General features: G+C 42.4%; 2 protein-coding genes across 2 annotated transcripts; one reads left to right on the top strand and one right to left on the bottom strand.

Moving 5' to 3' along the window:
- Positions 1-329: 329 nt before the first annotated feature.
- sh3glb1a (SH3-domain GRB2-like endophilin B1a) lies at positions 330-8,711 on the top strand. Its single transcript, XM_076138118.1, has 9 exons — positions 330-514; positions 982-1,123; positions 3,038-3,166; positions 3,619-3,752; positions 4,674-4,766; positions 6,607-6,696; positions 6,797-6,897; positions 7,015-7,249; positions 7,466-8,711. Exons 1-9 carry the CDS (start codon positions 452-454, stop codon positions 7,571-7,573), a joined length of 1,095 nt encoding a protein of 364 aa, XP_075994233.1. The 5' UTR covers positions 330-451; the 3' UTR covers positions 7,574-8,711.
- Positions 8,712-10,064: 1,353 nt separating this feature from the next.
- Positions 10,065-18,035, bottom strand: nrros (negative regulator of reactive oxygen species). The gene is made up of 4 exons (XM_076138119.1): positions 17,714-18,035; positions 17,001-17,151; positions 15,138-15,252; positions 10,065-14,482 (listed from the first exon to the last, which is right to left on the bottom strand). The coding sequence occupies exons 3-4, from the start codon at positions 15,237-15,239 to the stop codon at positions 12,524-12,526; spliced, it is 2,061 nt and encodes a 686-aa protein (XP_075994234.1). The 5' UTR covers positions 15,240-15,252; positions 17,001-17,151; positions 17,714-18,035; the 3' UTR covers positions 10,065-12,523.
- Between the last annotated feature and the right edge of the window lie 830 nt (positions 18,036-18,865).

The following is an 18,865-nucleotide window of genomic DNA, read 5'->3' as shown; positions in this document are numbered from 1 at the left end:
GTTAAGCATCTCTGTACTTTAATACAATTAGGGTTTTATTTCAAATGCGATACATTACATGAAATTGAATTGAAATAACACCCGTCAGACCGATCAGCCGACCCGTATTGTTTTATATCGTGTCACGTGTTTTACGTCGTGAAAAAACTATAAAAGGTATAAAAGGGTGCAGAAAAAGTTTAGGAACTACTGATATAAAGTATAAGTATATAGTTTATGATTTGGGTTCCTTTTCGACTGTCGACAATTGCTCTCTACACGTCACAGGCTGAGCTTTACACAGCTGCATGAAGGGCGGAGCAGTGACTTTTCTTGTTGACATACTATCTTTGTCCGGATTCAACAGCTGGGTGGAACCGCAACAACAAAAAGTTGCCTCAATGACATTTTCTGCAGAGATGGTAGCTTGAGTGTTACAGGACCTAAGTTTGGCTATAAGAGGATAATAAAGATGGATTTCAATGTCAAGAGATTAGCAGCGGACGCCGGTACTTTCCTGAGCCGCGCGGTACAAGTAAGTTTCCCCCGACTTGTTCGTTTGAAGGCGTTGGTGGATTCTGATAAACTAGCCGCTAGCTTAGCTGGTCTGTTAGCCTTAGCTTGCATGCTAAACTATGTTGTTGTTTGTGTTTGCAACTCAGGAAATTGTCGTTATTTTCACGAGTTAGAATTGTTTGTGTTTTTATAATGACATTCTTCACATCTCACTTGTATTTTAGAGTTAACACCTAAAGATATAAAACTTAACCAGCAAAGCAGGCCTCAAAACACTTATTTGATTAATTACGCTGTTAGCATTAGCTGCCCAGGTGGCTAATTATAATCAAACTACTTCCTGTCACAACAGCATTCCCTGGGCGCTTTTTCAACATAGATGTGTTGCGTGACACCGTCAGTTCCGTGAAGTTTTCGCTTTAACTTAGCGTGTCGCCACATTATCCGGGCGGAATGTGTCGCTTTAATCCACCGTTTGTGTCACAGTTCACGGAGGAGAAGCTGGGCCAGGCGGAAAAGACGGAGCTGGACGCCCATCTGGAGAATCTACTCATCCGAGCTGAGAGCACCAAGCTGTGGGCAGAGAGGATCATGAAGCAGACAGAGGTGTTACTACAGCCCAACCCGAGTAAGATCACACTGTGTGGACCCACTGGTGAACTGGGCTCCAGATCAGATAGCTGGATCCTTCCTTCAGGGAAAAAGTCATTCATAAACCGGACACTTTAAATGTTAACTGTACTGATATGAGACAACAGGAGACATCAAGGCCTCCTCTCTCTCTTTCTCTTTGTGTGTGTCTCTTTAAACCCCGGACAGTGAGCAGCAGGATCAAACCATAAAGCGTATACAGGATGGAAATTGCTGCAAGAAGCACAATTAAAGCAAGCAGTTTATTCAAACAGTAAAGGAGTTTTACGGCTACGATCCATCTTTCAGCTTCGGAAACACAGTGTAGCTTCATCCAGTGTCTAATATAAGTGTGTTATCAGAGTCGTACACAGCCTTGTTGTCAAGTTTTGTGGCCCTATTTCAGGAAAATAATAATAATGACAATAAAACCAACCAGGATGCTGTGGTTGAACTTTATAGAGAGCTTTAAAATAACAATATTATATCTGAAAGTGTAAAAGGAGGATCGCTCATTCTCAAAGTCCGACCTACAGGGAACAGCAGGTAATTAGGAGATGTACAGTATCTGATTGACTGGAGTTAATGTAGGACTGCCGTTTCTTCTTCCCTCATGTAAAGCTGCGTTTGTTTTGCAGTAAAAGAGAACACACAATCAAATGTTTTAATTGGCCCTATCAGTGATTTGCTGAATGGAACAGCTGCTCTGGATCATTTGCAGAATGTTCCGATGAGACACTTAAACTATGAGACAATTAAAATCCAATCCAAATAAACGTAATGGAGCGATCGTAACTACATTCCCCTGATATTGTGTTGGTGTAGATTCTGGCGTTACACTAACAACAACCACCATGAGCACACACAGGCTGAGGCAAGTGGAGGAGGCTGGAGAATTAGTACTCAGGGCAACTCCACACAAACACACACACAAGTGCTCCTCTTCTCGTAAAGTCTTCCTCCTGATATTTCACCCCCTCTCTCTCCCCAGCCTCCCCCTGCCCCTCCTCCCCACCCCCTAAAAGTCATGATGTCATTGACAACTGTGGCACGCCAGGGTGGATCCACTCATGTCTACCACTTCTATAATTTGTCATGCAATAAAAAATGTAAATGAAAGGAAAAGCACCCTACGCAAACGTTAAACCTCTGGACAAGGTTTTCGGCAATTTTGGAGGATTAGAGAAATGAAAATTGGATTGTCGGACACACACACACACACGCTCTCCAATTACAGTAGTATAAGATATAGAATAATTTACGTTTTGTGCTTGAAGCTGTACTCAAAGTGGGGCCCAGTGAGTCAGAGAAGGGTCTGTGCATGTTTGCCTGTTAGAGTCACTTGATCAGATGTTGGTGCCTCACAGTCCTGATATACAGGAGCTGATTATGTGTGGGAAGAGCAGGGAGGGATGGAAAACCTAATTATGGGTCTCCAGCAGCAGGATTTAGAGCCACAGTGTAAGAGTGTTTGTGGTGTCTGTAAGCTCAGCTGTCCGTCCTCCTCAGCTCACACCTTGATGCCACAGTGCTGCTCACACTCCGGCTGTAGTTTGACCACAGCACAAGCTGGATAAACAATCAGACAATCTCCCCATACGCCGTAGATTGCAGGTTGTGCTTGGTTAACCACTGTTGTTCTACTCTGTGTTTACGTAAAATGCGCCATAGACGTTTGGCACAGTAGTGATGTTCATCTTGTGATGTATTGATATGAAACTAACCAAATTAGTTTTGACACAGAGGTTGTTCATTTTTCCATTTCATAGTTTGTTGCTGCTCTTTTCGTTTTCCTACTTTAAGCCAGATCTCTTGTAGTTCACTTTGACCCTCAGTCCCAATCTGGCTGCTTACACCTCTCTTAATGCAGTCCTGTGACTTTGTAATTGAGTTCTCCCCTTGAAATTTGCAGATGTCCGGCTGGAGGAATTTCTGTACGAGAAACTGGAGAAGAAAGTCCCCACACGACTGAACAACCACGAGCTGCTGGGCCAGTCCATGATCGAATCAGGAAATGAGTTTGGTCCCGGAGCTGCCTACGGTGAGCCACGCACCGACACACAGGAACCAAGTGGAACTAACATTAAGTCACTGTTCAGTTTCTGGAAAGGTTTGGCTGTCACTCAGGTCAGCCTCTACAGTATGTACAGTATATTAAACGTCCACACATTTCTCCATTTATTGAACAAATAAATGTGTTTTACCTCAGACATAAACCGGGCCTTCTGACCTTTTTTGCCGTGACTTTGACACCATTCGTCTCTGCACGATCACCAGACCGGTCTTGTGTTCTAGATTTGCTCCGTCAGTGTGAATAATCATCTTCTGCCACGGCCTCTGGTGTTCAGACGACCGTGTCCTTCTCCCGTAGCAACCATGTTCCCTGACCGCCTATAAACTAGATAGATATGCACCCACCTGTGTAGAGCTCACTGGTGTTGGAGTGTGGAAATGATGTGATTTTTTTTGTCTGTATAACATGGATGTTTGCAGGAAATGCTTTGATAAAGTGTGGAGAAACAGAGAAGCAGATTGGCGGAGCAGAGCGGGAACTCATCCAAAGTGCAGCCATCAACTTCCTGACACCTTTCAGGAACTTTTTAGAGGGCGACTTCAAAACCATCCTGGTGAGTTGGATGCCACACATCGGTCTCAGAACAGTTTCACTTTTCACTGGACTTTGACCATTTATCTGTGACATAACCATATCAGTGTTGTAGATCAGGATGGCCTTCTGGACCGTCCGTATCTTTATATGACATCATACTCATCACACTTATCTCCAAACCTTTCCACAATGCTTCTAAAACATGAAGAACATCCAGAAAATGTTTTGATAGGAAAAGATGAAGGTCATTTGTGTCTCCAGAAGAAATGTCAATGAAGTTCAAATGTGTGTTTTGACCTTTAGGTTGATGCCAAAGGCTTCAAACCCGTCTAACAGGATCAGAAAGGAAAGGAGGCTCAGTTTAGCGATGGCGTGAAAGTAAAGAACAGGAGGGAGTTATCTAGTTGGTTTAAGATGATGCAAGCTGTCAGACCCACTAATTGTGTTTGAGTAAGTGTGGTCCGGATACGGAGAACATACGACTAAGTTGCGGAGATCCGGTTCAACCGTTTATGTCAGAGGTGTGTTAGGGTAACAGTGTTTCTGTTCTGTCGCCTGTGAATGTGATGTGTGTGTGTGAACGGTAGCAAATACCACAGACACACACAGGCGGTTTGTGGGTGAGAGCAGAAAATGGCAAATTCTTGTGCAACACCTGCTGGTAGTTTCTTGCAATGAGAGAAATGTTAACGTCAACATGTTTCAGTGGGATTCTGTAGCAGTCAGTCTTTATAACACCTTTCTCCTGAAGCTGTCATTAGCTTCTGTGAACCCTTCAGGAGAAACGGTGTCCTGTAAAAAACACCAACCTTACAGTCCAGCCTCTGAAATGACAACAGCACATAACACAAAGCAAATAAACGCATCAGTGAGAACTTATGGAGCCCAAGCTGAAGAATTTAGACTCATTTTAGGGTTTTTTCTCCCATTTTGGGTCCAGAAAGAGCGGAAGTTACTGCAGGTCAAACGCCTGGACCTGGATGCAGCCAAGACCAGACTAAAGAAAGCCCGGATGACCGACGCTAGAGCTGCGGTGAGTACGCACACACACACACACACACACACACACACACACACACACACACACACACACACACACACACACACACACACACACACACACACACACACACAATATGTAGGTGCTTCATCTCCATGTTTGTTGATCATTTTAATGCTGCATAATGACGTTGGTCAGTTCTAGTTTCTACATAACCATTAGCCAATTTCCTGTCACAGGAAGCAGAGCCATCAGGGCGTTTCCTGCCGCCGCTGGCCTGTAGTCACATCAGCCGTCGTCGAGTTACACAATGAGACACTAACCATTTTATCTCATGTGACTGACATGAGTCACATGAGCTGCTTTGGGAAGTCCAGACTTCCTCTTCTCTGCACACTTCTGTCTTGCTCTGCTGTCCCCGGCTCTTCCAGCAACATCCCCTCATTTATGTTTGTCTTTATCCCACATCGTGTTCCTTTGGGTTTGAAAGCCTTTTGGTAAATGTAGCGCCTCTTCCCCTGGCACAGTGTTTCTACATGTGTTGCATGACGAACCAGGGGCCTAACGGAGCATGATGATCGTTATCAGCGTGGAGAATCGTCTCATTTGAAGGGAATCATGAGCGCAGAGCAGCGTAGACGTTTGGATTCATGAATGTGATCTTATGCAGTGTCTTACTTTTGTCCTGGTTTGGAGAATTTGTTCAAGCAAGAGTGTGACACAAGCAGTGAGAGTGCCACGACACTAAATTGATCCTTGAATTCTTTTACTAAGCTGCTGTTATTTCTGTAAAACACCCAGAAGCTGCATCACTAAACCAAACTGAGTGATGTGTGAGTGTCATAAACTGGGCTGGAACCCAGCAGAGCTATTTGGCTGTAGGTTTCAGAGCAAGGAGATTCAAATTCAGGCCCTTGAGTACACCCTTCCTACACTCTGATCTTTGTTTTGAACGATAGATTGTGAGCGTTCCTTCCTTTCATCTGAGGCCGTGTGGAAGCAAAGGATGAGGAATATGGAACCTGCTGCATTATCACTGTGTGGGTCAGTGTGGTTTTTGTGGAAGCCTGCTGTTGTCCTGCTCTCTCACACACACACACAAACACACACACACACACACACACACGGGGGGGGGGTGTTGTGATGGGGTGTGTTGGCTGTGGCTGTGCGGCAGCTGTAGCTCTAACTACTGTGTCACTGTTTTCACAACGCAAAAGCAGCAGATGTGAGCAAAGGAAGTGACAGAGGTGAGTGGAATGTTGGGGCCATCTTTGGAAACACACACACACACACACACACACACACACACACACACACACACACACACACACACACACACACACACACACACATGCACAAGCAGCCCCCTGGTAGGAATGTCCACAGCTGGTGTCTATCTCCGTGTCTCATCCATTTCATGTCATCATGGAAAACCTTGAGTCCTTGTAGAAGAAAACCCCAAGAATCAGTGAATGCCCTCCTGTCCTCCTGCCCTCCTGTCCTCCTGTCCTCCTGTCCTGCTTGGCTTTAATGTAAACTGTGGCGAGCCCCGGACAATGCAGCCATTGTCCTCGTCAGTCTCCGCTCCAGACCATATGTTTACGGGGCTTTTTAGCAATACTCCACCAGCCATTGTTCCAGCATATTCAATCCTGTCGCATCCTTCCTTGACCTCCCACCTCACAGATCCTTCTTGAACTGGCTTTTATTTAGTCCTGAACAGGTGTGTGTGTGTGTGTGTGTGTGTTTACTGCCTTATAATGCATGAAGCTGCCATTGAACATGTGCTGACATTTGTGCATCGAAAACCATTTCTTCAACCAAGACACACAGGATATTATGTTGCGCTTTAACTTCATAACTTTATTCTCAGGCAGAGCAGGAGCTGAGGATGACCCAGAGCGAGTTTGACCGGCAGGCAGAGATCACCCGACTGCTCCTGGAGGGCGTCAGCAGCACTCATGTACGTAGACCAACGTGGCTCCAGGTCCCTGAGAGATGTAGGGACCTGTAACCCTGTGATCCATACAGAGGTCTCACCTGTCCTACCTGCATGTTTACAGGCACACCACCTACGCTGCTTGAACGACTTTGTGGAGGCCCAGACTACATACTACGCACAGTGTTACCAGTACATGGTGGATCTCCAGAAGCAGCTGGGAAGGTAAGATATCAGCCGCCTTTGTTGTGTGCAGCTGTCGTGTCTAACTTCACTATCAAGCAGTGGCAGTTTACGTCAAAGTAATTCCTCTGCCCCCCCACCTTCCCCTCTTCACTGCAGCTTCCCCTCTTCATTCTCCAACAACAACCAGTCGCCGTTGTCGGGCGCGGCCAGCATCTCGGTGCCCACCATCCCCGTGTCGGCCTCCCTGCCCAGCCCGTCCGCGGGCCGCAGCAGCTCGGCTACGTCGGGCGGCTTCAGTGAACTGCGCAGCTCCAGCGGCAGCCGCAAAGCCCGAGTCCTTTACGACTACGACGCCGCCAGCAGCAGTGAACTCTCGCTGTTAGCTGACGAGGTGAGGCCTACTCCCTTCTTACTCCCTTTCTTGTGAAACTTTCCTCTGCAACCCTGCAGTCTGAGCGGCCATTGTGTCACTCACATGTCACAATGATGGAACAAGCAGTCGGGGATCTCTTTCATAACGATGTTAAAGATGTCTGATAAGCAGCAGAAGCTCTTCAAAAGTCGATTAACTCTGCAAGCCTGAAAATCACGCCTCGTGTGTTTCCAGGTGATCACAGTCAGCAGCGTCCCAGGCATGGACTCGGACTGGCTGATGGGTGAGCGAGGAAACCAGAAGGGTAAAGTGCCAATCACCTACCTGGAGCTGCTTAACTGAGCCCTCTGCAGATGGAAGAGCAGCCTCCAGCCCCTCAGTGACCCAGCTGGGATCTCATATTTATATTATGTTGCAGGGCCTCACTTTAACTTCAGCGTGTTAGTGGGTTAGTGAAGTCTAGCCGAGCCTTTTCGCTCTGGTTATTGATGTTGGAAAGAACTGATTTGAGTGAAGGGAAAGGAAATGGACCCACCGCCTCATGCATATTCAACCGCAGCACATTTCTAAAACCTGCTCCCGTGCCTTTCTGTTTGCCCTGCAGGCCACATTACATGCCAGAACATATCCAAAACTCTGTGTTCTTTTGAAAACAATCCTCTGTTAAAAGTTTGTAACTCAGATAGTGACCCTGATGCCTTTAATGTGATCTTCTTCCTTCCCTTACTGCTAATAATATTCCAGCTTTTTGCAACTAGTGTCACACTAGATGCTCCTTTTTATTTTTTAAATAATTGCAACGATGTGGAAGTGAACAACAATGCTGAATACTTCAAGTTTTATTTTATGATTGATACTGTTTACGGTGTATCGGCTGTTAAAGCTTGAACTGTTTTAACAGCGTGATATTTAACTATGCGTGCCAGCTGTGTTCAAGTTGAGCCTGACTGGAGCCTGACTGAGCGAAGCAAGTTTGAAACTGCAGAGATAACAAGCATTTATGAATTTAAGTCATTTAAAGTGCCGACCCCACTTACTCAATCTTTTCTACAACTAAACGTTTTTTTTTTGTAGCGACACCCAACAGTATTGAAGTCATTTCAGCCTCCTCTTTTAGTATTGAACGCTCTCTTTTTTTTCAATTTAAATTATTAAGAAGTGAGGAACAGCCTTTCTGAAATTGTATCTACCAGAATATTTCTGATTTTTGTATCACCAGGGTTGTTGTTCATACATATAAAATAGCGCTTATTGCTTTTGGTTTTTGTAGAACTAATGTTTAAAGAAAAAAAGGCTTAAAGTAAAATAAATAAGTAGACTTTACTAACATGTCTCATTTCCTCTCACACTCAAAGCGCAACTCCAAACACATCCAAATTTTTAAAAAAATGTCTTCTGCTTTTGGTTTTTGTGCAACTGATATGATTGCATTCAATTGTGAAATAAATATACAATATAGTGCATTAAAGTGACAAAAACACTCTGTAGTCATGTTTTTATTTCTAAATGATGCAGTTTTCTAGTCGGTTAGAGGAAAATTAGTCTTTTTGATTGATTGGCCCTTTTTTGTTTATTATTTTTGTTGAAAATATTTGAAACCACTAGAGGGCAGCAAAGCTTTGTGCGTGTGTGTGCGTGTGTGTTTGCTCTTGTTTTCCTCCCCTGTGAGTGCTGCTATGATGGATCATATGATATAGTAATTTGTCTGCTATGTGACCTAAATGTGAAATATGTTCACGCTCAGCACAAATGGATGCTGAGTTTCACAAACGGAGGCAGATTCAGAATTGTTAACTTCACATCTCGATATTGTGTTGTGTCATACCAACTTGCCTTTTTTCTTTTTCTTTTTTAACCCTGTGGTGTTTTAAAGGACCTCTAATGGTGCAGACATGGGAAATGGCAAAGACTTGCTGTTGATTTTCTATGTGAGCCAAATTTTAATCTAAATGTATGATTTTAATGTTTGTAATGTCTTAATTTGTCATACTCCCATTTGCATCTAGTTACAGTAAACCAAGGTCTAACTGATGCCACAGCTCTGCCTGTCAGGTGAGTATCATTTATGAACTTATGCATGAAGTGTTGTCCTTCATATTTTGATTCACTCTTGCTCTTTCTGGCTGATAGAATGCCATCTGATTCACAACGATTGAGGAAATACAAAAGCGCAAACAGCCAACACCTTTACCCGCTGTGTTATTTTAGGGTTTATCGTGAACCATTCCCAGGTGGCTTCCACATTTCCATGCAGCAGGAGTGCAAACTGACCCAGTTCGTTTTTCCCAGTTAGAATTTATCAGTCATTATTGGCCATCCTTCTCACTGTCTACTACATCCTTGACTTCTCTCTGGCCTGAAATGTAACACTGGTCACTAGTAAACCTGTTCAGTATTAAGGACAGCCTGGCACAATAAACACTCGGTCCAGTACAAATGGCGTCCTCTCCAGTCATAAAAACAGGAAAGCTAATGAGGAAGTTGACTTTTGAGAATGGCCTGCTGCCTGGTACACGGGCTTATGGGGCCACGTGAGTTCCTGTCTAAAAATATCTGTTTAACACCCGGACTGCCATTATGTACCAAACAAGCAGCCAGAAGCCTGAAGTACATGACTTTGTTACTGCCTCTATGTTCTCACCACCAGATGAGGATCCATTTTTTCATCCACTAACATGTTCAACCACAGGAAATGGACACTGTATACTATATATAAGCATGCTTAAATTGCCATACTTATTTATTTTAAAATTATATTTGCCATCTTTCTTACTAGTTGAATTGTGATGCTCCAAAAACTTATAATTTTGAGAATATATCCCATAAAAAATTTAAATATTCTTTTTAGGCACAAACTTAAAGCTTCATGCTAAATGACAGTAATATCTGAGGTGAACTGCTGTGTGTGTGTGTGGGTGTGTGTGTGTGTGTGTGTGTGTGAATACACAACGGTAAATATAGCCGCCTGCCGTTTCACCACAGGCACATTTTCTTCTCCATCACACCTTTATCTTTATAAATAAGAGCACTAAGCAGATGAGATAAAGCCAACGATAGCATGCCTGAGAAAACTCACTTCCTCTTTAAAGTGTTTCACTTAAAACACTCGTTGACCTTTCTATCAAGCAGATTTGGGGGCTGATAGTACATTCCCTTATGCATTTGCAAGTAAATGACTGTGTTGGATGTTAAGCTTGCTTGAGGAAAGTTTGAGGACATGCTGTGGCTGGGCTGTAAACTAATATGTAGTCTAAAATCTCGTTTAAAGATGATTTGGTGGCGCTGAAACAAACTATATCATGTGGTGAGAGGTATTATCTTATTTCCTTGATGGGAACTGACATAAATGAGTTTTGTGTCATTTTCTCAGAAGTGATGTTGCTACAGTTTTAGGCACTTTTATTCAATTTGCATCTTCTTTTTATATTATTCTAAATGTTCACTTGAAATTGAATTGAAACTTGAATAGAAACATGGTAGGTGCATTAAACCAGGCCATCAGGAGACGTATAACAGAGACATATGTGACTAATAATGTTGATTAAAGCTTTTATTTCCAGGTTGTTTCCTCCTTATGGCAGGTCAGAATGTGCACTGTGAAACTGTGAACTAACTGATGGACGACACAAGACAGGTACTTAAAGAGAAAACAAATCAAGCATAACCTCAGAGGCTTCACCACACTCTGCTCTGGTAAGCCTCAAGAACCGGAACGTCAGGTTACAATTTACAAAATGTTACAGTGAGAAACCTGTAGAGTTCTGAAAGAAATGCTATGGATGGAAGAGACAAATAGGAATTAGTGATGGAGGAGCATTTATATATCGGTTGTGTCCTCCACCTCCTCCTTCTTGGTCCTAAATGATCCTAAGATCCGAGTATGACACTAGCAGTCTTCAAATGATGGGTCCCATCAAATGAGAAGGTCTTTGAGTTAAAAGGATCTGAACAACAAATATGAACATTCTAAGTTTCTGTTGAAGTTGTCCTTTTATGGGGGTAAAAATGGCGAGCAGAGCAAAGAAAGATGAATGTGTCACTGTCCACACCCTACAGCTGAGAAACCCTCTGACCTGATTCACTGAGTAATCAAAAAGCATTTCCTCTTTTTTGAGAATTTTAAAGTAAAGAAAAAGTCCCACTCTTTCACAAATGCCTTGTTGGATCCAGGTTTGTCCCAATATCAATTTGATCCGCCTATTTAGACTTTAGACTTTAACTGTACAGGTCTTTGAAAACAAACAACCCCAATGGTCTCAACTGGCTTGTTACTTTTCAATGTCAAAGTGTTAAAAAGTGTTTGCATTTTCAAGTCTTCACTCCTCTGGTTTCTCTTTCTCTGCTCAACCACCGTGACCTAAACTATCACCACAGTGGTATTTTGGTTACCTTTTGGTTACACCTACAGCTCTCTGCACAGCAATGCAGCCAAATGCAGTATTCTACCCCACTTGGTCACTTTTCAGCCTTAACAAATGGAACGCTGTTGCTTGATAAACATATTGACAATATTGATTAAACATAGGGGCCCCTTGAGGGAATCGGCTCTTCTTAATATATGGGTCTATACCTGGGCTGCATCAGTATGAAACCATTGGGATTTCATGCTGATGTTAACAATGCGTCCAAACACGCATCTGTTTGTCTCTGATGGGAAGGAAATCTCAACCCCCTCCAATCTGAGATACAGAACTGGGCAGTTGCTGCACATCTTTGCAAAACAGGAAATTTCACGTTTCCTTTGCCACTTATAGCAACAGCTTGCATCACACTACTTCCACACACACACACACACATTACATTATGGTCTTTATCCAAAGCGACTTACATTACATTACATTACCACCCTTCACAGAGCAATTGAGGGTCGATCCCTAGCTCAGGGGCACCTCGGCAGGGACTTGAACCGGCGACCCCCCGGTTCCCAAGCGGAAGCTCTACCCACTGAGCTACTGCCTCCCTACACACCTGCACGCACGCGTGCACGCACACGCACACGCACACGCGCACATGCACAAACACGCACATGCTTACACACACGCAAATATAGTTTCCTTTAAAAGCTTAGCCACATCTTTATATCAGGATAACAGGACTGTGGTCTGGATTTGAACCAGACTTTTCTCATTCCAGTGAACAATACACACAAATATTGAAAGAAAAATGTTACAAAGTTGCTTATTAGTTATCACAGACAGTTTTACATTATAATCATTTTTATTCCCCTCGTACATAGAGTTATATTACTCAATATGACACTGTACAAGACAAGGTCTAAGGGTTTATAAAGTATCAGTAGGACGTGGGCTTCAAGCATTTCTTTTTGACTGATTTTTTTAGCAGTTCGGGTCTGAAGGTGAGGAGGACAATTATTGAAGCTCCCACAAAAAAAAGACAGAAAGGTACAAAAAGTAGAAGGTACCAGAATATGGACTCCCCATCCTCGTTCCCACACAGCGCTGAGTGGGAAAGCTCCATTCTGTGGGTTCTTTTGGTCAGATCCTCACATACAAGATCTGACCGACCAACCATATCGATTGTCTTTGTTGTCTCGAATTCCCTGTACCATTCCGTTTGGCAGCAGTTGAAAGGGTTTCCTGTGAGGAAAACTGTGTTAAGTTTTGGGGCTAATGCTTTAGCTTGGCCCCAGGGAATAGTGGGGAGTCTGTTATCCCTTAAGTCGAGCAGTTTCAGGTCAAGACTTAGAAGTGTGACGGGAAGATGTGTAAGGGCGTTTTGTGAAATGTTTAAAGACTTCAACCTTTGAAGTTGGGAAAAGTCAATGGATTGAATTTGAGTGTTTCCTAAACCTAGATGCTGTAATGTTCCACTTACGCTTTGTATTGATTTTTGGACAATGAGTCCTGGGTTGTCGGACAGTTCTAAGTGTGTTAAAGACATCCCGGAAAATGCAGATGGTGGGATTGTTTTAAGTTCGCATCCCTTAAGGTAGAGTTGTCTTAGGGATGCAACATTTTTCCAAACCACACAGGAGGAGTTAGTGTCTATACGGGCATCAGAGTCTTCTGATAGGCAGATGTCTATGTTGTTGTAACTGATATCCACTGATCGAAGGCTTGGCAGTGAGGAAAGCAATGTAGAAGGTAACCAGTGAAGAGCATTCGTGCTTAAGTTAAGATATGTCAGATTGCTAAGGACGGTCAGTGTGTCAGCATCTGCGACAATCATGTTCAGCCTGTTGTTGCTAACATCCAGCTCATACAGACTACTGGGGAATTGTTCGGAAGTGAGATTCAAGGCTTCCAAACAGTTGGTGCACATCTGAAGTCTGGAAAGATTTGGCATCTGACTGATAAATCCTTTCGGGAAATACTCCACCAGGTTTCCTCTCAGATCTAAAGTCTCAAGAAAGGAGATGTCACCGTGAAGACTTTCGTCCCATAGCTGAGCCGACACGTTAGTCTCCTTGTCCTTCAGATTGTAGAACTGAACAGTTGTGGTTGCGTTTGGGAATGTGTCGTTGTCTCCCAAGTGTTCGTAAAAACTGACACTGTTGTGGGAAAGGTGAAGGTTCCGCAAGTGGCTTCGGTTGGGCAAAAAAGGGAAGAAGAACAGTTTGTTGTCTGTTAGATCCAGTGTTTCCAGACAGAAAGTATCATTGAGGTCTTGTCTGGTGACAAACCACTCGATGGAGTTGTGGCTGGCGTTAAGGACCACCAGCTGGGTCATGTGGAAGTCAGTTAGGCAGGGCAGAAAGTTGAAGGCCAAGTTGAGTCGCTGGAGCTTGGGATTGCTGTCGAAGGCGCAATCGATCTCAAACAATGTGTTCCGCTGCAGGTCCAGTTCCTTCAGCTGGTGGAGGTTTTCAAATGAGCTCTCATCCAGTCTGGAAAGGAGGTTTCCAGAGAGATTGAGGTACTCCAACGATGTCATATTCTGCAGAAGAACGGCAGCCATATCGTCATCAAGCTTATTCTCTGAGAGATCTAAAGCTTTGAGCAACGGCAGCTTCTTTAGTGCATGGCTGCTTTCTTGGTAGTCGACGTGAAGGCTGTTCTCTGCTAAATTCAGGTTTTCTAACATTTTGGAGTCTTGGAAAGTGTTTGATTCAATACGCTCCAGGTTGTTGCGTACTAAACTCAAGGTTCTTAATGAGGGATAATGGAGAATTGAATCATCCTGTAGTGTTTGAATGTGGTTGTGGTTGAGCTGAAGCTCCTCCAGGTCGTCCACCAGGCCTGAAGGCACAGAGGACAGCTTGCCATTGTTGCACAGAGCCGTTCTTTGTATCTGTGGAGAAAAGCAGAATATTTCAAATGTGTTAGTGGGAATAAAAATATATAACATCTTGCAACAGGATGAGAAGCTCATCAGTCACATCCTGGTATTGTGGAGCAGCTGTTTTATTTTTTGCAAGATTCAAAAAGGAAGAAGTGCCAGGCGACAGTATCTTATATTCTTTGTTTGATTAAGGAGAACTGCTTCCTCTTTTAAGTCCAACCAAGTCTGAGCTTTTCTGTCCTTTAGTTTGAAACAAAAAATGAACAATAATTGATGCTGTTTGAACGTAGAGCTGTGATCATCTCAGATCACTGTCAGGTCAGAAAAGGTGGAACATTGGGTTGATTGTAGCAGTAGAAGCAAAACAAAAACTCTCTCTCTCTCTCACACACACACACACACACACACACACACACACACACACACACACACACACACACACACACACACACTCACACACACACATATATAGGAGGTTAAGATCAGCATTTTCCTTGTAACAAAAACATCTATAATCATTTAATTTGGCATCAGCGTACTAAAACGTCTTATTCTTGGGGGAAATTAGGAAAACTAATCCCACAGGCAAAATATCTTCAATGATCTTCTTTTATTTGTTATTGTAAATCTGTTAGAATGGCAGTATCATTTCCTATCCCCTTACCAGTTGGCATCGGATGTGTTGTGGGTGACTTGACACCAGCATTGAGATTCTCCACATGGAGAAGAAGCAAAGCAGGATGGGAGTGAGTCCGTGGACTGGCATCTTAACATCCTCACTGTGGAGACAAAGATGTGAGAAAGAGAGAGATGAAGCCTGGCTGTGTGAGGGTTTGTTGACTCTTACACTGATGCTTATCAAACATTTATGTTACTGATGGCTCTAGATAGGAATTAACTGAAGACAGATGAATCATATGTTAACATGACTCTGGAAGGGCATTTATTATTTTCTAATCTTCTTACATTTTAACCTAATCTGTCATCAGTGATAGAGGTAATTTATTCTAAGCCAAAAAGAAATGGTTTTGCCACCACAGTGGATAAGAAGTCATCAAATGGGTTCCAGCTAAGGCCCATTTCATGTGTCATAGGTGGGCAAATCAAGTGAGTAGCGTGGATGCTGAATTTTCTCTAAGCCAATGAATATCAGCTGCTGTGATAGTTGATGTACTGTGTGTGTACGCAGGTTTACTTCATCTGTTCGTCCGTCCGTTACGACTCACACACCCTTTGCTTTGTCTTCTCTCTCAATTAGATTCACTAATGTTAAATGAATGATATTGGTCTTCAAAACCCCGAAAGGAATTATACAAATACTTTAATACATTACAATTGATGGTAGCTGATCAAACCTATATTTTATTTTGTGAATGTGAGCTGCTACCCTTCAGTACAGAGGGACCCTCTTGTAGGCTGAACTGGTGAAGAAATTCATTTGTGCCACCTCGATAAGGCTTTTGAATGAGCCTTGAGCAATACGGCTGCTCGGAATTGGGGTTGTGAAATAGGATTAAGACACACCCATTTATTATTATTAATATTATTACCTTCTTTACCATTATTATTTATTTATTTCTATTTTTTACTTGTTAATACTAATAACTACACTGTTTTGAACTGTTTAACAAGTTAGGTTATCAGAGTAATGCATGTGTATGTGTGTAGCTATGCAGGTATTGTATGTAATGTAAGTCTGTCTGTCCGTCTACATGTAGGATTGGCAGACCCACTGGAGAAGAAGACAAATCTCCCCCCAGGTACGATAAAGTCTATTCTATTCCAGTATACATCCACATATAATAAAAGCTGAAAGAAAACAATTATGAGCACGTAATTATAAATAGTCGAGGCATAAATACAAATGAAATGATCAAAGCCTTGTTTTTATGCCTTGTTTCCATACGCGTCTATTTAAATGATCCCCTCGCCCTGTTAGCTATATTTTCATTTTGTTATCATTCCTCTGAACAGGCTTTCTTTTTTGTGATCAAAATTTTCAGGTATAATTTATCATCTTAATTTATATTAATTAATTAATTATTACTATTCTAAATGTTCAGTCACTTCCTATAGCGTCTCCAAAGACAACACATTTTTCCAAATTATTTACTTTCTTGTCTTAGTGTTACTCAGTTGCAAAACCACTATTATAACCATTATCTCCAGATAAATAAAATCATGGGCTATGTTACTTTAATTAAAATAAATTACTCTAAAATAAAACATAATCCACATTGATGTTTTTTTACTTACCTGATACAAGTTGTTTTTTTTAGTTGTTATTTTTTTATTTGTTACCCTCTCTATCCTATCTAGAGCATTTGTACATCCAAATACTGCACCAAGCTGTAATAATGAGGAGATTTTGCATTGGATGAACACTGTTTTAATATGCAACATTTGTTTGTACACCTTTCAAAAGCAGAATTACTATAATGTAGAGTTGCATCAACAAATTAAGCAATATAATATCATACTAATCATATGCTGCAGTGCAACATTAGTGCACTGTGCATTTACTTACACTGGTGGTTAGGTGTGGATTTCCCAAGCCACTGACGGTTGATCCCCTGACCATATCGCTGGTTGACTCGCTGGTTGCAGAGCTTTTTGGCGTGTGTGAAGTTCAGCTGCCTCCGTCTGCTCTGACTGAAGGTCTGATGCCTCTTCTTTTACTATTCACGGAAGCAGGCAACCAACGGAAACCAAGTCACATGTACAAACTGCAATCTGAAAGAGGTTCTCAAGCTGCAGGAAGGCCACAGGAAGGAGAGTACAGGCGCTGCAGCTCTTCACCAATAGACGTCTTCTTTTGTTCTTGTTGTCATACACAATTTAGGTAGTACAAGAGCTACCGCAAAAACCCAGGGAGAAAACACACCCTTGACACCCTTTGCTCTACTCTTGGTTTTGATCAGTCAACGCACTAGAGAGGAAACCACTCAACACTCACACGCCCTTCCTGCCTTATTTCTCAGCCTGTCACTGCAATAACCAACACAAAACACACACATATCCAATAGTCAAGGCTGCTACTCCAACTGCTTTAGGATTAATATACTGAATTGGGGAGATTACTAGAAGAAGATGCAATTGAAGCACACATGACATCATAAACCACATTTCCTTCAGCATGTTTTTAATTAACGTTCAATACAGAATAACCTCAGAATGTGATTTGACTACTTTTTCCACTAAACAAGCATCTTCTCCCAACTCTGTGCATGTGTTTCTCACCCTGAGCTCTCTTTCTTCTTTGTCTTAACTTCGTCTTGAGTCTCATTTGTTCCTTCACAGCAGTCATCCATGGGTGCAAGAATAAGGAATTGGCTCTCAGGAAGTGATGGTGTCGTCCTTAGAGAAGTTATATCTTGGATCCTTCCTGTTTTCACACATGACTATAGCTATCACTTCTGATTCTGGTGTAGGCAGAGTTGGCAAAGAGACATTCACAGTCCATAAGGCCGTCCCAGTGTAACAAGCTCACCACTATGGTTATTATTAACATGTTACTTACATTAAATATGACTTCTTTGTGTAATGATCAAAACCTTTGGACATATTATTTGACTGTGATCGAAGGTCAGTGCCAAGAGTAAAGCAGCAGCAAAGTTTAAGCCACACCCCCTTTTGAAAGTTTAGTTTGATTGGATGGATTTCTGTAACCTTAATCCAATTTGTTAGAGTAGGCGCACTCACACTTATGTCAGTAACAACCAATGACCACATAGTGGCAATATATCCACCAAGACAACGCATAGTGATACAGCTGAAGTCCGTTTGTTCTTAGTTGGTGGAGTTTGGTCTCATATGGACTCGTATCTGTTGAACAATTCAATTCAACAAAAAATATTGGGACCATACCTACTCTAGACTCAATGCTGTAAACTGCAGAGAATATTTTGGAGAAACTTGTTGTGAATAGGGTTGTGATCACGCGTTTGGGCAAATTATGCAGGAGCTTGAGAGAGGGCAGTTGGGGTGGTGCTGTAAGTCCTTTGAGGGTCTCATTTGAGGGTCTCTATGATCTACTGTTGCGCTATTTACATACCGTGCAGAAGATGAATACCACCCTCTTGTGGAGATGGGACATATTGCACCTTTAAAGCAGGTTAGATAGATAGAGACTGCTCTTGTAGTATTTTATGGATAACAACATGATGTTCATATGAGCTTCTTTAGTGTTATGAATTATATGTATAACGCAACACATTGAATGTCTAAGGTTAATGTGAAATATATTCATTATATATTATAACCTGTACGACTGTTGAGTTGGGTGAGCGGAAAAGGAGGCATGCAATAATAATAATACGAATAAGAAGACGAAGACGAGTGTGATTAGTGTGATTGGTTTCTTCTTCTGATGTAGCGGAAACATCAAGAGGG

Source organism: Genypterus blacodes, unplaced genomic scaffold (genome assembly GCF_046128005.1).
Source record: "Genypterus blacodes isolate CSIRO-AG114 ecotype Tasmania unplaced genomic scaffold, CSIRO-AGI_Gbla_v1 ptg000348l_1, whole genome shotgun sequence".
Classification (NCBI taxonomy): domain Eukaryota; kingdom Metazoa; phylum Chordata; class Actinopteri; order Ophidiiformes; family Ophidiidae; genus Genypterus; species Genypterus blacodes.
Note: the sequence above shows the minus strand (reverse complement) of the source record. Positions and strands in the feature narration are given on the sequence as shown.